We start from the raw sequence: 18,583 nt of genomic DNA, 5'->3' as shown, positions 1-18,583 counted from the left end.
AGACTTGTTCAGTTAACTTTATACAAAAGGCTTCTCTTGATTTGTTTGTTTTATAAGTAAATACTCTGCTTCTGGTTGAAGAACCAGATGTTTTGTAGGTGAACAATTCCCTCTTTTCAGAGCTCTATGGCCAGGGGCTTTGCGTAAGAAGCAGGCAGCTGACACTGTACCTACTATACACATAGGCCCAGATGTGGGCAAAACTCCTTGACAGCAACCAAATAAATACCTCAAATAAACACTTTTCATCTAAATATATTTTTAGAATATAACGACAAAAACCACTGTACACATTTAAATTAAAAAGCAAGGGACATGCTGTGGACTGTGTGACTTCATATGCATGTACTGAAGATTGCACACATAGTTAAACATCAAGTTCCCTAAATTCATATACACACCTACCAGACAGAAAATAAATTTTAACAACATAGAATACCTGACTGTAGCCACATAAATACTGATTAACTCTTCCAAGCTAAATTTCTCACAATAAAGTCTTCTAGATTTACATTTTTCTTTCATGCTCTAGGGCTTAGATTCAGCTTTCCAAGTCAGGACCCATCAGCCTGCATATCACATGCCAATTAACCTATGAATTAATGCCATAGCTTGCTGGATTATACTATTTCTACTATTCTTCCCTAAAAAGCTCTACCAAAGAGAAGAACATGGAAAGAACTACTGCTGGGAGGCTTTCTAATGAAGGGTTAACTTATTAAATCAAACAAATGTCAGAGAGGTCCTACAGACACATTATCAATCAGTTACACCCAAAAAAATCCTCAAAAAATCCTATATTAAAACTCACCCATTCTTGCTGGGAGGTCTGTTTTGGTCAGGAAGCAATGGTGTAACTCCAAACAGTTTTAGGGTTGACAGGATGTCCAAGCATGGCCAGTCTGTACCATACCAAAGTATGGTAACAGATGTGTCCTTAAATGATAGTTTTGGCTTCTCTACTACATGTTCTTTTCCATTTTTGTCCTTTAGAACAATTATCCAACTCAAGCCAGAGACTCTGTTATTTAGGAATTGAGAGAGGAGAGGAGTGTTTAAAAACAAACTCCCAAAGTGATAAAATTTAAACTAGGCTTTCAACAGAATTTTTACATTTCTACTAACTGCGACTCAGTTTCAGTCATTTATAGATTATCATTGTATCATTCCATTATGATATACATTTTATAGCTCTAATTCTATACTACTCCAAGCCATTAATGTTTTGTACATTGTTCTGAAGTAAATCTTTGTGACAAGGCATTGCTTACTTCATAGCTTCTTTGTTTTTACATGGAAGACCTGTGTAAGGATCTAGAAATTTAACAAGCCGCATTACTCTAGTCTTGAAGGCACACGTTTGTTTGAAGATGTATTCTTTCTTCCAGTACCCAGGCTTTTTATCATGTAGAGCAGCACAGCCCAAAGAAACAGCTTCTGTTTGTTTAGACTTCATTTTCCATTTTGGTTGCAAATAATTGGAATAAAGTTTCAGCCAAATTCCACTGAAAATAAAAATAGAATAAAGAGGAGTAAATTTCAAGAATAGTCACTTCATTTTTACATGCACATCTCAGCTACCACTGAGCATAGTGTTAGCAAAAAAACAGTCTTGTCTGTCTTCTCAAAAATATGGGATCCAGGATGAAGCTCTGTGACAGCACAGTCAGTCAGCAAGTAAGTGAAAACTGATAAAGGTTAAGCAGAAAATTTTGAAAATTCCACCCTAAAACAATGATGTGTCCTCCTCATAGAAAATCAGCTAGTGGAAAAAGTGGTTTAATATCTCCTATTCAACAAAGACCATCTGTAGACTTCAAGTTTCTCAGTTCAGCTGAGGAGGACAATTAGAATCACCTTTGTTTGGTGGTACTAATGTAATTTCAATCCTTTCTGCACTCTCTTTGGAAAAGTCCAGAGAAGACACGACTTTCTGAAGTCAAAGAAATATGTGACTGTAATGATGGGTTCATCTCTTTCATGCCAGGAAAACTATAAGGTCACATTTCAGCCCCTCACACCCCAGTATCTCTAGGACAATTCACAGAACATTGAGTCCAGGAACCTACAAAAATTCAATCAATAATCTGTGAATATAGGTTGCCAATAAGTTTTCTAATTTTGAAATGCTAGACACACAGTGTACATAACTGCACTGAAGAAAATTACTAGCGAGGGCAACAAATACTTGAGACATTTTCTACCATTTATCAGCAAGATTACCAGTTCTCACTTATCCTCAGGCAAACTTACACTAGCATGTATGGTATGGCATCTTCCCCTCTCCTTAAAGCATTCAAGGATTAGATCCATCCCACACTGCCTCCAACCCATCAAAAGCATTCTCAATTCATTAGCTACTGAGAATAACTCCCCACATGCTGAGAGCCAGGCTCTGGTTATTGATGCAAGCAGACCCAGGAATTTTGCAAAAACCTTCCAGCCTGCTGCTCTGCAGATATATACAGAATTCCCCACTGCCATTTTTTAAGACAAAAGTGTCTAAAACACACAGACCAATAAGTTACCATAACTGGTAAAGGTGGGTTCACAGTCAACATGAGTTTTCAACCTTCCATTCACCAAAAGCAGAGTGGGAAGGGTAACATAAAGAACAATCCCCATAACTGAAACAAAGTTTTAAAATCCTTCTACTTTAAGACCATAATAGGTAGCCAAGTTACCAGACAGTATAAAAACATTTCTGATGGAGGGGGAAAGTTCTTTTTTTAACTCCAAAGCAGTTTAGAATTGTCCAGTCATGAAAAAAGGAGAGATGTCCTTAACATAACATCACATGAGGAATTTGAGCTGTGTATCATCCAATTGGTCTTCACCAGCCTAAAACACCCAGTAAAATAACCTCCTATAAAACTTTCCTGTTAACTAGAAACTCCTTCCCAAAAAAAGACATCCTTTGATGGAGAGAGATACTCTGCATCTTACTGTATGATGCTGAAAAGACAGGGCTTAGTACTAGGCATTTCCTGCATTTTGAAGTTGCAGACTCAGGCAATTTAGTTGACTGAAGATAGACTAAGGACAAATACCTACCATGTTCATCCTCACTCTCAGAAACATATTGCATCTTCCTTTCCCAAAACAGTGTTGGGCAAGCAGAGAAATTAGTTCAAGAAACTCAAAAATTCAGCTAGGGCAGGGAGACAGAGAAGAAGATGAAGGAGGACTTGGAATCACAAGTGTTTAGGAAGGTATCACTTCCCCTTCATCCTCAACTTCTGAAGAAGTCAGGGCAGATAAATCAAAAAGGCATCCAACAGGGAAGCACAAGTTTGCCTCTTTCACAGCAGAATACATGCCCTGCCCTTCTTGCCTCAAATTGTTAATACTCATCTCAAGGTCTCTTACTGGACATTACTACAACAAGCCAAACAAATCTTCTACTGCTAACTCCGATGCCAGAATCAGACACATCATCATCAGTCATCACTTGACCACAGTGACAAAGACTTTGCCCTGTGCTCTCACTTCCTCTCACACAAGCATGTTCTGCTGGTGATCAGAATCCTGAGGCTTTCACAGGCAGACCACACCCATGAACTTCCCACACTGCATGGTAGGAAGGCTGGAATATCCCATGCTGTGACAAGGAGGGTACAGAAAGGGGGGATTAGAAACATTTCCTTGTCCTCAACAGTTATACTGAAGACATCAGTGCCAAGAACTGTTCAAGTGAACAGCCCAAAGACAAATCACTGCATTAGGCAGCACAGACATAGCACAATGAAAGACTGATGGTCCTGTTGCAACAAGGACAGCTCCCTGTACATCCAGGACAGCAGAAATATCCTAAAAACCACAGTCAGATTTGTCACAGAAATATGCAGGGACTCCCATTAAAACTTCTGTTCATTCACTGCAAGATTCAGGGTCTTGAGAAGGTCCAGGAAAATCCATCAGGAAGAAATTACCTGGTCCCCCTGAACCAGTCAGGCTCCTAGATAAGGGAAACTAACTCTTTCCAAAGTCTCATTTGTGCACACACACTAATCTCTGTTGAGATTAGAAAATGGAAACAGACATTGTCGAGATGGAGACAGATGAATCATCTTCCCCTGGACAACCACAGTGATTTTATCCTGCTTCACCATCCTGAAGTGGAAAACACATACCAAGATTAGTAATTTGTGTCAACTACGCAATTTTTATCTACCCTCAAAACCTAAATCTGGATTACAGATCTTCCCTTTAAATTCATCAGTTCTAAAGGTATTAATGCCAAGGTAAACCAACTAATTCACCACACAAGTTTTAGTAAATAAGGGAGAAATAGATTCATACCTGGTACAGCAACTTCCTATAGAGGAAGACATTTTCTCATTCAAACAACACTAATGCAGTAGAATCCTACAAAGAAAAGGACGCCCAGATCCTAGTTATCACACACCAACCCAAGTCTCTCCTCTTCACCCTTTCACAAAATTATCATGACATTGGTTGGAGCAATTTATGAACTCTGTATAAGCAATCCTTATTAAAAAGTGTGTCGGTATTTATCTTTGCCTCTTTTGTTCTCATTTAGACATCACCAAAGATTCACAAACAGAGCAACAGATAAAAACCACTAGTGGATCATTTGATTGAATCAATCCCTCTTCAAAAATCTGATGAAAGAATTAAGTATGCAAGACTTCAAAATTGTGAAAGCTACAATTCCATAAAGCTACTGCAACACACCATTAAGGATCACCTGAACCAAAAAGTTTCTGCAGGTCCATGTGAATACAAACAAATATATACAAATTTTAAAATTAAAAAAGTGCTAACAGCAACATTTCAAAGCACTGGATTTAGTTTTTGCCTCATAATCCCCAATAAACAACAAGCCCTGCACAGCTAGAATTGCATGCAACACGTACTGCGGGCTGTGCAGGGCAATTTCAGCAGAGTAACTGCCCAGAGGTGCTCTGGCATCAGAGAAACTGAACTGGAAAGACTCATAATTCAGGTAAACACAACTGGGGTACAACTGAGACCTTCTCTCTTCCTTACTTGTCATTGGCCAACTCATAGAAGCGTTTATTCACACAACCAAGAGACAGTAGGGACACAGCATCCAAATAGGAAAATATCTTCAGCAGCATTTCTGATGGCATGCTAGAAAAGAAGAGAAAGAAGAATTCTGTTAGACTTGCCTGCAAACTCCAGAAATTACAATGGCAGAGAATTTTAATTTCAAACCAGACAAAAACAGAAGAGGTGGAAAGCAGCAGGTTGTAAATAGATGAATCAAAAAATCACCTAAAGAGTTAAACTGTGGAGTCTGGGCTGTAATTTCACTCTTTGGTATGTGGCATTTGCCTAAAATAATTCATCACAACTTATTCCAGTGGCACAGCACAATTACACAAGAAGTTATGAGTTTGAGGTTTTATTAGACTTTGTTAACTTTTTACTATGTTTGACACGAAACTATCTCATTCAGTTTCTTACTGCTTGTACCATGACTTTAAGGTTTATTCCACAATTGCCAGCATTTGCAAAACTGCAGATACATTCACTCTCCCTTCTGACTGCCGCGTCCGGCCTGAGAACGCACCAGGACAGAAATGTCCCAGTCTAAGAGCAAGATCATGCTCTACCTCATCATAATCTTCAAACTGTACATGCTCAGGGGTCTTGTGCAGTTTTCATTTATGTCAGCAGAAAGAGGTGAACTTCAAAGTAAGAGCCAAGTGATATCTTGAAAATGCCAATGTCTCTGCATCTGGAAGGCTGCCTGAAATGCAGGAGCCAGTCTAGGCATGACAAGCAGAACATACCCTGGAACTGAGCCAAAGTGATTTTTGCATTAGCAGACAGGAACCTCCTGCAATTTAAGCAGTAGCTCATAGCTGCAGAGTTTAAAATACATGCATTTTATACTCTTAATTTTTTTGAGCATTGCGTATGGTCACATCAAAATCACTGCTGAAAATAAAAGGTGCTGTGAAAGTCAACACCCCAGCCGTGCCTCTTGTCCTTTTACTATGGGGTTATTTGCAACACTTGTTGATTTATGACACTATTTCAGAAGCAGAGAGCTTTAAAGGGTAGCACAATAATGCCAATACCTCAATGTTGGTATTAAACTCACAATCTTAGTTGCATTGACATAGAAACAACATGCCAAAACTTGCACTGTTATGTGAAATAACTCATAAACTCTAAGTCCAAAGCAATTAGTGCACTCATTCCAGAGATAATTTAGAAGTGATACCTTAAAAAGGTGCAAATAAGCTAAAATAATATACTTGATCCAGAATTTTCAACAGCAGTTTTTACAGCTGTATTCTTTCTCCTTTGAAGGAAGCTGATTTTTTTTTCTTTTTTCTCTCACTATTACACCAGTCAGACAGCATAGAGGTGCTGAACTGGCCATCCAATGCAAAACAGAGAAATCACTACACAGGAAGCTATCAAATGTATAAAACTAATTGCTTTTTCAGGTAACATAGTCTTAGAATATTTTTTGTAAAAATGTAACTAATTTTCAAAAGGAAAACAACTCATAATTATATTGAAACTACTCTTTCACTGTCAAACAGGAAGAGAAACATTTACTTTGCAGTAAATATGCAGCAGCCACTAATTCCTCCCTCCTTTTATCCCAATCCACCATACTCAGCCTCTCCATACACTAAGATACACTTGATGACAACCAATAACCAAGAGAAACATATGAAGTTTAATTCCAATCTGGCTTTTATTGAAGTAATAAAATAACAATTTTTATTCTCAAGGAACAACACTGCCCATGACTTCCAAAGAAGCTGCTGAAGGCTTCACATGGCTTGGAAAACCTACATAATCCTTATGAACCTAGCAAATAACACAAAGGAGAACCATGACAGAAAACATTAGAAGGTGAACACAGGATCCCAAAGTAGGCCAGGAAAGAAAATCTTTTCAACTCAGAATATTTGACATAGAAATCTCCAAGATATGAATATAATTACTGCAAGCAGTCAAAAGGCAGTTTACAGGGGGACTTACAGACATACTCACCTCTCAAAGCAAATGTTTCGTTTTGGTTTTCTGGGAGGTGTCAAATACAGACTTTTAATGCCAGCATTTACAGTTTCAGAACATTCCCCAGGCCTGGCAGCAAAGGTCCTTGTAAGAAGGAAAAGCTGTTAAGAGTCATATATTCACAAAATGAAGAAATTCACATACTGTGCACACCTAGACACAACACTTCAACCAAGGCAGGATGCAGGGAATACACCACGTGGCAATCATTATGATTTGAACAATTACACCCAAGTTAAAATACCTGGCATCAGGAAGATTCAGATTTAAACTCACAGCTGTCAACCCTGTGATTGATCTCTCACAGCAGACAAAGGCAATAATAGTGTTGCTGCTCCCCCAAATCAGTTTGAATCTGGTAGAGGTTTATTACCCTTAGACAGCTGCACCCCTGTGGCCACTACAGCCAAGCTCCACTGAGGCCCCTGCAGCAAGTCAAACTCACTGATTATTCTTCTGTTTCACAACATTACTCCAGAGACATTTTTGAGCCACTCAACTTTGCTAAGCGATTAAAAGATACCAGATAAAAACAATACGTTGAAGTTTCCTCAGAAACTGCTGAGGTTCAAAAAGAATTTGTATCCTTTCAAGCATAAACAAAAAGAAAGGAGATTTAACCCATGAAACAGAGAGCAGCTAACAAGGTCTAAGGGATGTCTAGGTGTTAGACAGACAAATTACTTGTCGGTAGAATTGCTTTAGTAAGGTTTATAGCTTGACATGCTTCAAAGATTTCAGATGTAGTGAGAGGTTAACAAAGCTTGGGAAGAAGGATGGCCACTGAGAGTGGACACAAAGAATGCAGAATTTACAGGCCAGAGGGATACCTGGAACAACTCCCAAGATAAGGGAGAAACTATTAAAGCCAACTCAGCAATTGTGCTGAAATCAGCTACAGCTTCCAGAAATGTGAGACTGCCATCACTGACTCAAAAAAGAGAAAGACTGAGCATGCAAACTAATCAGCATGAGAAGCAAGAGAATTGTTAACCAACAGAAGATAGAAAATTAATTAATAAGAGAATTATGTAGCTTGTAGCCAAGGAACTAATTCCTTCCTTTGCTAAAATGTGTAAAACAGTAAAAAGTTTTGATAGTTAGTGTGCTGGATTTGTGGATTTGCCACCCAGCACTGTGCAGAACTGTAAATATATCAAATAACTCCATGTCTGGATTGGTCTCTTGCACACCATGGTGAAAGAACCTGCTCTGGCAACATTTCCACATCACAGTCGGGATAGAAAAGAAAGAAACTTTGCATATTTCTAACACAAATTCTTACAATCTAACTGCTCACAGATTTTTCCAAGTTTTCTGATAGAAAGGTCTTTGTCAGCTGTAATTGCAAACAAATTCTATCATTAATCCACAGAGAAACATGGGGACAGAGTTTCAATCTTAAACCAAATCCTTACACTTCATACCCACGGATGCCACCGAGTAGGCAGAGCTCCCCACTCACTGCATTACTGATGCTTTAAATTGCCAGCAGATTTCCAACACCTGGTCAAACCACCTCTGGGTTTCTAGGCAACCAGTCCATATGGGGGGAAAATAGCTAATTTTGAAGTATATGGGTACCATATACATTTAATAAGTTCTTGATTTAAGATTGATTTATGCTTAAAGAAAAAAAAATCAAAATAAATTAACAGCGCTGGCCTACATTGTCAACTGTGCTATGTAAAACCAAACAAAAATATCCAAGACACTTCACTGAGAATTGTTACAAGCTTAACAAAAAGACAAGCACATTTCAGCTTGGGTGCTAACCAACTACATTAACAACTACAAAAAAGTAGTCTTGTAATAAATACAATCTGGAGATCAAACAAAGGGGTTTACACATGCATCATTATCAAAAACACTTAGATGATGAGGCCCTAAACACTTAGAGGATGAGGCAGTAACAAACTGCTGTTGAAGGGATTTAGAGACACAAGTTGTGTTCAACAGCAGCAGAGCCATCACTTCTGTATGTTCCAGGGCAGCACATCCCAGGCTAGTCTGCCCTAAATCCATGCTGAAAGCAGAGAGTTTGGGCATACTCTCTAGGGATGCAATTTCACAAACTCCAGGCACAGAAATAATTCAGATACAAAGCTGGATTCTGGATTTTAAAATAAGCTACCTTGGACAAGCATAACCTGCACAGACTGTCCTTCTTGCTCATTTTAACCACTAACCCCTCCCTTCTTCACTCCAGGGAGAAATATCTGAGGGAAGAAACATTTTGCCCATGGGTGCCTTGAAAACTTTAATGTAATAGCTATTGTTTTTGTAAGCTTCAATTTAAAAAAAAATCTGCTGAACTTTTGTATTTTCCAAAACAAAAATATTCTCAAGGTGTGAAGAAACAAACAGCAACTGAATCCATAAATTACTTTTCAAGTACTGCGTGTGCTAAGATTTTAAATTAGCATTAACAAAATGCTTTTAGGTTGCATTGACACAGCTTGGGCAGATAAGCCTAAGATGAAAGTCAGTGACAGCTGTTACACCCCCTCTTTAGAGACTTCTAGAACTGAGATGATCTTACTCAAGAGGCACAACTTCAATTGCTTTTTCATTAGCTTTCAACCTGTGGGGCTCACTTTTCCAGTATTTTCATTTTCACACCCTATAATACTTGCAATGTGCCTTGGTTTTTTGATGGTCAGCAAACAATTGTCTTTTGAGTAACATTTCAAATAATGTACACAAAGTTTTAAGTAGTGAAAAAACTTGTCTCCTCCACCTCTTTAAGCATATGCAGGGAAAAAGAAAAATTACAATGATGTTTTGGCATGGGTTGGTTGTGTTTTTTTTTTTTTTTCCTTCAGCTGTCTATTTCAATTTAATTTTTAAAGGGTGGATATTACCCCAATCTATTAACAGGTTAAAAAAAAAAAAAACAAAAAAAAAAAAAAAAAAAAAACCAGCAGGGGGAATGAAACTGCTATGAAACCCAAGGCTGTAGAAATGGCTTAGCAGAAAAATCTGCTTTCTCAACTTTGCCTCTAAGATTGATGCTTTAAAATTTTGAAAGCCAAACCTGTACTGTAAGAATTATGATAATCACACCTTCCACAGTGAAACCCTCCTATTTATCACAAAACCCTAACCACCCTGGACATATAAAGCAGCCACTAAACTAACTTTGTGGGTACTCATTATAGCATCTCCTCCAAGATGAAGGACACCGAAGTTTAGGCTCCCCACGCAGAAAAAAAAAAAAAAAAAAAAAGTGTTAACCCCTGGCCTCCGTGCACCTGGCGACACCAGCGTTCTCCACTGCAAGGCGTCCAGGGGGCCAGGGAGAGGAGAGCACCATGGCCACAGCCCTCGCCGCGAACACTCGAGAGCTAGAAACCAGAGCCGTGCTACATGTGAAATAAGTTTTTCAGAGGAGCAACGGGAGCTGAGGGAAAACAATTAAACCCGCCTCCCCGTGAAAGGTGAAGAAGGCCGAGCGGGCGGCCCCGGGCCGGCAGAGCCCACGGTTACCTGCCCCGGCCCGTCGCCATGGCCGCTCCAGCACGGGACAGCGCCGGCCTCGCACCGCCCGCGGGGAGGGCAGGGAAGGAACAAGGGCAGCCACCCCCCGGGGCACGCCCTGGGGCGGGGTGGGCCGGCGGCAGCCCGAGGGAGGCGGGGCCGGGAGCGCTGGCTGAGGGCGGGCGGGGCCGAGGCGGGGCCGAGCGGGGCCGGGAGCGCTGGCTGAGGGCGGGCGGGGCCGAGGCGGGGCCGGGCGGGCACGGGGGAGGCGGGCACGGGGGTGGCGGAGGTGCCTGAGCCTCGCCCCGGCTCCACGGCGAGCTCCGAGCTCTCGGGCACTGTGGGCTCGGGTCTCAGAATCACATAATTAATTAGGCTGGAAAATACCTCTGAGATTACTTTACAACCTATGGCCAAACACCAGCACGTCAGTTAGATCACAGCACTAAATGCAGATTCCAGTCTTTCCTTAAACATCTCCAGACCCGGTGGCTCCACCACCTCCCTGAGCAGCCCATTCCAATCGCTTTTTCTGTGAAGAAATTCTTCCTAATATCCAACCCAGACCTCCCTAGTACAGCTTGAGGCCATTTCCTCTTGGAGAACAGGCCGAGTCCCACCTGGCACAGCCCCCCTTCAGGCATTTGTGCAGAGTGATCAAGTCCCCCTGAGCCTCCTGTTCTCCAGGCTAAACATCCCCAGCTCCCTCAGCCACTCCTCAGACTTGTGCTCCAGACTCTTCACCAGTTCCACTCCCTTTCTCTGGACACACTCCAGCAGCTCAATGTCCTTCTTAAACCGAGGGTGTCAAAACCGAACACAGTACTCTCAGTGGTGTGGCCTCAACAGTGCTGAGTACAGCGGGACAATCACCTCCCAGTCCTGCTCACAACACTGTTTTTGACACAGGCCAGGTCACCACTGGCCTCCTTGGCCACCTGGGCACACACTGATATCATATTATCATATTCAGCCGCTGTAGATCAGCACCCCCGGATCTTTTTCCCCCAGCAGCTTTCCAGCCCGTCTGCCCCAGCCTGTTATGGGCAGGACCCGACACTCGGCCTTGTTGAACCTCGGGCCGTCCATCTCGGCCCACCCATTTAGTCTGTCCAGATCACTCTAGCCGGCCCTATCTGTGGAAATGTCAGCTGCATCTCTTTAACACATATGCGTGTACAAGACCAAGAAAAAACACAGGCATGAAAACACAGTTTTAAAGGGTGACGGGCACGGCAGGCGCCGCCAGCAGGCCCCCTGTGAGGGGCGGTGTGTCCCCGCCGCGGAGGGCGGGCCGTGGTTGTGGCGGCGGCGGCGCTGGGCACGGCGGGCGCTGTAGTGACCTCGCTGGGAGCCGCTCCCGGCGGCGGGCGGGAGGGGGAGCCCGTTCAAACTACCGCTCCCAGGGCCCGCCGCTCCGCCGCCCCACACATTTCCGCCGGGGCGGGGGCAGGCAGCAGCGGCCGGCGGCAAAGCTTCGGGTGGGCTCCTGAGCTGGGGCAGCGGCCGCTGGGGCCGGAGGCTGCCCGGGCACTTCCCCGAGGGTTCCCCGGGACAGCGGTGGCGAGCGGCACAAAGCCTCCGTCCGGCTGGGCCTCCCCGGCCGTGCCCCTGTGAGGCGGCGGAGCCGTGCCCGGGATGCTGCCCCGGGCCTCCCTCGGGCGGCGCTGCCTGGGCCGCTGGCTGCTCGCCACCCGCGGGTGGGCGGCCCTGGGCACCGCCACCGGGTCCGGGTCCTGCTCCTGCTCCTGCCTGCGGTGGCGGCACCAGCCCCCGCTGCTGCTCAGGGCCGCCCGTCAGGGCATCGGGACCCAGGCGGGACGGCTGAAAGCTGCAAAGCCTGGCGGCGACAGCAAAGATGTGTCCGTGCAAAGGGCGCTGAACGAGGAGACGCTGGTGTCGGCGGCTCAGAAAGGTAAGGCGGAGGATGCTGTGCGCTGCTCAGCTAAAGTTTTGTAGTTCCAAACATCAAGTATCTAGGGAAGAAAATATCTCAGCACACCAAGCCGGTTTCTTTTCGCATCATATTGTTTGGAGCAGCTATTACATTTCTATGTAGGCGTTGCACAATCAGAACAAATTATGAGACTTCTTCTAAATAATCTGTGGATTTAAATAATTATCAGGCACAAGGTGTAGTAGCCTCTCATTTTCCTTTTCAGAAGGAAAACCTGTCACGTTCAGCCTGACTGTAGGGCTGTTGGGATAAATTCACCTCCAACCAAATCGTCACTACACGTGATGGATTGCCTTCCCTCGTTCACTTTAGCGAAAAGTGATTACTACATAATTAGTCTCAGAAAATTTAAGTACTTTGAAATGATTTACGAAAAACGCCTTCAACTAATTAGAAGACTGCAGGAGAAATAGTTTCTAACGTTTTCTCCTTAACTTGTACTCCACTAAAATGCACACTGCCACTAAATGATAGTAGTCTCTTGCCAAGTAGTCAAATATTTTGAAAGAGAGACTCTCATATGACTTACTTTGCAGTGTATACTGACACTTGTATTTTAGATCAAAATTGAAAGTAATCGAACAGCAGTTAGTTTTGTTAATAAATAAAATATGGTTTGGGGGCTAATATTGCCCCTTTTATTCTATTGATTGGTAATTCATAAAACCAGCTATTTTCAATGTGTGTGACTTTTAAGCTTTCACTTTTTTATTTTTACTTCTTTTCTTTGCATAAGGATTGCAGTGATTGTGGGTTTAGGTGGTAGTGTGAATACTGCAGTGCTAAATGTCTCATTAGTTCCTAAAAATCTAGCTCTCATGTACCCAAAAAGTAGCAGTAATTGCTACTTTGGATCTTGCAAACATCTGGCAAACCGAAAGTAATAAGGCTTAACACTGACATGTAAACATGACCTGTACAATGTAAGAGATGTTCCTTGGCCTCTTTTGCAGCAATGTGGCATTATGGAAACTGTTACTGGAATTTTTTCTTCTGGTAAAATGTTATTTGAACTACAGACTAGCAGAAGAGCATTTATGTAAGAAAGTCATACAAGTGTTATTATCCAAGGCTGCAACTTATGTGTTATTATCTTTTTTATTTCAGTGAAAGAAGCTGGAAGAGACTTTACCTATTTTATTGTGGTGCTTGTTGGAATTGGTGTTACAGGTTATTTTTTTTTAATTACATTCTTTATCAGAAGACACTTATCATTAATTCCATCTGGTTTGATAAGTTTTCATTTCATCTGCTGTTGTCTCTGTTACAGGTGGCTTGTTCTATGTGATTTTTAAAGAGCTATTCTCTTCTTCTAGTCCAAATAAGATCTATGGAGATGCCTTGGAGAAATGCAGATCTCACCCCGAGGTTGGTTTTTGAACTTCAGTCATCAGTTTGTGTTTCTCAGTAGTTACTGCCTTTCTTCAAGTCAAAACTTCACACTAGGACTCTCACAAGCTACTTGAAGACCCGTGTGGTGCTTTAGCAGTTCTGCCAGTGCTTTTAGCTGGGATGGGGTGGGACAGCTCCAGAGCAGAGCCTTCATCAGGACAGGTCAGTGCAAGCATTGAACTAGCCTGCTAGAAGCCAAGTGAGTGTGCCACAGCACAAAAACTGATGGAAATGCAGTCTGTCCTTCAGAGCCTGGGCTTGTGTCACCATACAGAAACTCTTAGGGACTTACCTAAGTGCCTGCTAAATATAGCACTTGAATTTTCCATGTCAGAGAGGCAACTAGTCCCACTAAGTTGTGTAGATCTAACCTGCTGCCTTTTCTCAACACTCTTACTCTATTGTGACACTTTCCTCTGGTTCTGTCATTCTGTGAAGCACTGCACTGATACCCAGGAATTGAAATTCTTCATTTGAAGCACAGTTAGCATTCCTTTGGCTAACAGGAAAACAGGCAGAGAACAGTCATGGGATCACACAGTCATCATAGCTAGGTGTAAACAAAAAAATCAGTGTGAAACTAGATTTTAAAAAACACTGCTTCAGACAAAACATCCTTCAGAAAAGATTGTAGCAGATGCCTTTGAAGGTAACCTAGAAATGAAGTGACAAGTCGTTGCTCTAGTAACAATAAAAAGACTGCTTTGGAACAAGTTTGTAGAATTAATACTTTTTTCCAGTACTTGCACAGTAAAACTTAATCTCTTCTTCTAACCAAATTTAAAGTAAGTTTAAGACTATGTTGATCTACTCTGATTTTATAGATCTGAAAAAAAAATTACTGAATTTCTTATTCAGTAGTGGTTTTTAGATAATAGGAAGGGGAATGCATTTGCATTTTAAACTTTGAAACATTCTCTTGGAGGAGACATAGGCAAATATTTTGTGCTTTTTTTTTTTTTTTTCTTTTTACACAAAATGTCAATTTCCACATCTTCATCTCAGAGAACAGTACAAATAGAAGATATCAATAAGATTTATTTTAGGCATTTAATACAGAACTGTAAAAAAAAGACTGGAATACAGAGGCATTTTTCTTAAACTCTTTTTTTTCATAAACACTTCTATTCTTGACATGTTAGATTCTCCAGGGGCATTTTGTTAAAAGAGGGTGTATTCACAGCAGAGGCCTGAGCTGATACTGGAATACCTGTTTGTATGTTATCCCTTCTGACAGCTCAAACCTCTTTTCTCTTGTAGATAATTGGTGTTTTTGGTGAATCTATCAAAGGTTACGGAGAGGCAACAAGAAGAGGAAGACGACAGCATGTCAGGTACCCCTTGGTGTTTGCCCCATAAAGACATCAGTTTCTGCACAGCAAAGATATTTTTGGATCACAAGTTAGTTCTAGAGTGATGAACTGTATGTAACATATCCTGTCACTTTTGATCAAACATAGAAGTTTTTTTGCAGTGCCTCTTGTGTGCCATATATCACTAAGTACAGTGTACATATAATATAAAATGCCAATTCTGAATGCCTCGGAACAAGCAATGGTCATCATGGTAAACATAGAGCTCTCCAGAAAATGGGATGAGCCTGAAAAGAGTAGTGCAGAGGCCTAGGCTTGCATGAGGAGAGCAGTAATCTGACAGAAGTTTACAGTCTGAAACTATACTGAGCTGATACACAGGATGCTTTTTGGTACTTGAAGCAGCATCTCTACTGCGTATTTAACAGAACGTCTATCACCTTAACCTCTCATGAGTGTGTCTTTTTATTACTTTCCTTTTAAAAGAAACAAGAGAACTATTTCTTACAAAACGTAAGTCCTCCCTGCTTTGCCTTTATTGGGTTATTTGGCAGGAATATATTCAATGAGGTTTCATATAGGATGAGACACATAAGCCCAGACAGGGGTTGAACCGTGAAATTGAGATTCCTTATTTGGTCTGAGGAAAGTGGCTTTTAATCATTGAAGCTTTATCTCTTCACCAGACTCAGTGAAAAAATGTTTAAAGTAAAGCTGCTAAATGAAATCAACATGCACAAACATCTTGAGCACCTGTCTGTAAATAAGTAAATGTACTATGAATCAGCTTTCCTAGTATTTAATTTCCATTATTTTGAATGACTAGTATCTTAAATAAATTTTTGAGATGAGAACTGTGTAAGATTGTAGAGTTTGCATCTGCAGTATAAGAATGATCTTAAATGTCTCAAAAATCTACAGGGTTTTTTTGTGTGTTAACAACCTGAATGTAAATTTACTGCAGTAAGGCTCTTCTTTCATATTTGTTCTCTCTACCATCATGTCACTTTAAACTATATTGGAAGTTTATTTCACAGTGTGTACCTGGGCATGACTGATGGAAATAAGAGATTGGTGCTAAGCAGCAGTTAATAATTTCAGTAGGAAACATAAACCAGAACTCTAATGGGATCATTAGTTTCCCAAAATGGTCACTTTGAAAGTGATGTGCTATTTATTTAATACTTGAGCGCAACCCAACTCCAGTCTGAATACCAGCATTTAGGTTGGAGATCTCATATCAGTGCCAAAGTTACACAATTTCAGCAGAACAAAATTATTGCCAAAGTAACTTTGCACATAGTAAACTGTTTGTTTTGATGTGGTTTAACCAACCTAATAATTAATTTGAAAAAATATGCTGTGTGTGTTTCGGCTTGATAACTTAGTTTAGGTGCCTAAAATAACTCTGGAATTCTTGGTGATGTGGGGTCCCTTTCTAGATGTCAGTCTTCAAATCTGGGGGTTTTTAGAATTAATACAAGGCATTTCCATAGTCTTCAGCACTGCATTGCTTTTCAGTTTTGAGGGGAGGACTGGGGTGAGGACATTTAAGCATTTCATCTCTTAATCCTCAGCAGCTAATTAGCTCTTCTAACTCCACTAGTCCTTAGGCACTGACAGTAAAGTTTGAGAGGAGCAGTAGAGAAGGAACCCAAGGTAGAGTAAGGACGCCACCGGAATACACTTTCTTACAAAATAAGTAAGCAACTCCTCTAAGTAAGTTTAAATTTGAAGTCTTAACTAGCATATAATCTGTATTCTTGCTGGGTGGTTGGGTTTTTGTTTTCTGTTGCTGTTTTTAGTCACATTGAATACGTAAAGGATGGACTGAAACATATGCGTTTGAAGTTCTATATTGAGGGCATTGAATCAGGGAAACAGGGAACGGTCCATGTGGAAGTCAAAGAGGTATGTGCAATTGCTTGATACACCTGACAACCTGACAAGTCATGAATTTAAACTACCAAAGAGAAAAAAACACTCTGAATTTTTTTCTTTGCAGAATGTTGAAACAGGAAAATTCAAGGTTCACTACATTATTGTGGACGTTGAGACCTATCCAAGAAGAACCATTGTTATAGAAGACAACAGATAGCCAACGATCAAAGCTGCTGCCTTATCTCACATTGGATAATGATGTTGTAGCCAGGCTACACATGAATTGTGTGGTGTTGCCAATTGTGTCTCACAGCTTCAGGGCTGTGTTATGGGAAGTAGCCTCTCAGGGCCTCCACTAAGGACTTTTGATAATAACAGATAAGGGATTTAAAGTGAAACCAATGAAATATAGCAGAACTATCATGGCAGATATTCTTGACATAGGAAAATAATGCCTCCTAATGAACAGTCTAATGATGGATAATACTTCTGCACACCCAAAACCTGAGTTTTTCAAGGATTTAGGTTTGGATGGGGAGTTTTTTGTCTTCCTTGGCTTGGATTTCCCACTACCACTGCAATAAAGAAAGAGGTAGTTTAACTGTAGACAGAACTCTACTGTTTTCATTTTGGATACCTTTGTAGTAAAAAGGTAAAGTAAGAATGTTAGTGATGCAAAAGAGATCTAGGCATGTAAGGGTAGGAATGGTGGAGGCACATACACCCATGGCAAACAACTGAAGATAAACACTTTAATATTGGTGTCTTCTAAATAAATTACCAGCAAGCAGAACATCACTACCATCTGCTCTTTCCGGTGTTTGCCATGCTGCTCTGCATGGTTGTAGCAAGGTGGGGATTGGCCTTTTCTCCCAGGCAACTAGTGACAGGACAAGAGGACATGGCCTCAACCTCTGTCAGGGGAGATTTGGGTTGGACATCACCTTCAAAATGTTTTGAAAACCACAATATTTAATTTAAACTTCTCTTTGCCACCTTGTCTGTATCTACATCTGATAAACACCTGTGGTGTTTATCATGGCATCTTTGATCCGTAAAATGTTCCACATTATTTTCTTTTACTGCCTGCATCACCTTGCTAGCTGAGATTTACCAGGATGCTTCTGTATATTTCATGAATGAGGGACACAGCTGTGAAGGACATAATTTCTCCTGTGTTGTGAAAAAGCTGAGAATATTCTTGATAAAATTAAGACAGAAAAAGTAGCAGAAGAAATCCACCTTTATCTGACCTTAATGTTCTTAATTTGAATGAATTACAAATACAAGGCTCAAATGCTTTCCAATCTCATTGCAGGAAGCTTTTTGTAATCCTTTTTCTAGGAACATCTCATCAGTGAAGAAAAAAAAAAAAACACTTCATAGCTTTGTTTGTCAACTTTCTACTAGCTGGATACCTATCACCAGCAAGATTATTTAAGCCTCTTGAAACTTAAGGAGTGTTAAAGCTTTTTAGAAATATAGATTGTCTGCAGAAATAAAAGTCAAACATTTTTTGCTAACAGAA

General features: G+C 41.1%; 2 protein-coding genes across 2 annotated transcripts in view; one reads left to right on the top strand and one right to left on the bottom strand.

Annotated features, from left to right (window-relative positions):
- The window catches only part of FBXO15 (F-box protein 15), a 21,034-nt gene extending 13,922 nt beyond the window's left edge, over positions 1 to 7,112 (bottom strand). The window contains exons 1-4 of the mRNA XM_083867482.1: positions 7,009 to 7,112; positions 5,014 to 5,118; positions 1,272 to 1,505; positions 812 to 1,021 (exon numbers count right to left, since the gene is read on the bottom strand). Of these exons, the coding sequence (XP_083723608.1) occupies positions 812 to 1,021; positions 1,272 to 1,505; positions 5,014 to 5,117 (548 nt within the window). The 5' untranslated portion in view covers position 5,118; positions 7,009 to 7,112. The remainder of the gene's footprint in view (positions 1 to 811; positions 1,022 to 1,271; positions 1,506 to 5,013; positions 5,119 to 7,008) is intronic.
- On the top strand, positions 5,571 to 18,583 carry TIMM21 (translocase of inner mitochondrial membrane 21; the record flags this gene model as incomplete). Its single annotated transcript, XM_083856929.1, has 7 exons — positions 5,571 to 5,685; positions 12,131 to 12,427; positions 13,577 to 13,639; positions 13,740 to 13,837; positions 15,122 to 15,195; positions 16,980 to 17,085; positions 17,180 to 18,583. The coding sequence occupies 7 exons, from the start codon at positions 5,571 to 5,573 to the stop codon at positions 17,270 to 17,272; spliced, it is 846 nt and encodes a 281-aa protein (XP_083713055.1). The 3' UTR covers positions 17,273 to 18,583.

This window comes from Zosterops lateralis (genome assembly GCF_965231275.1).
Source record: "Zosterops lateralis genome assembly, chromosome: 1".
Taxonomy (NCBI): domain Eukaryota; kingdom Metazoa; phylum Chordata; class Aves; order Passeriformes; family Zosteropidae; genus Zosterops; species Zosterops lateralis.
The sequence above is the reverse complement of the archived record's forward strand: the minus strand, read 5'-3'. Positions and strand labels throughout refer to the sequence as shown.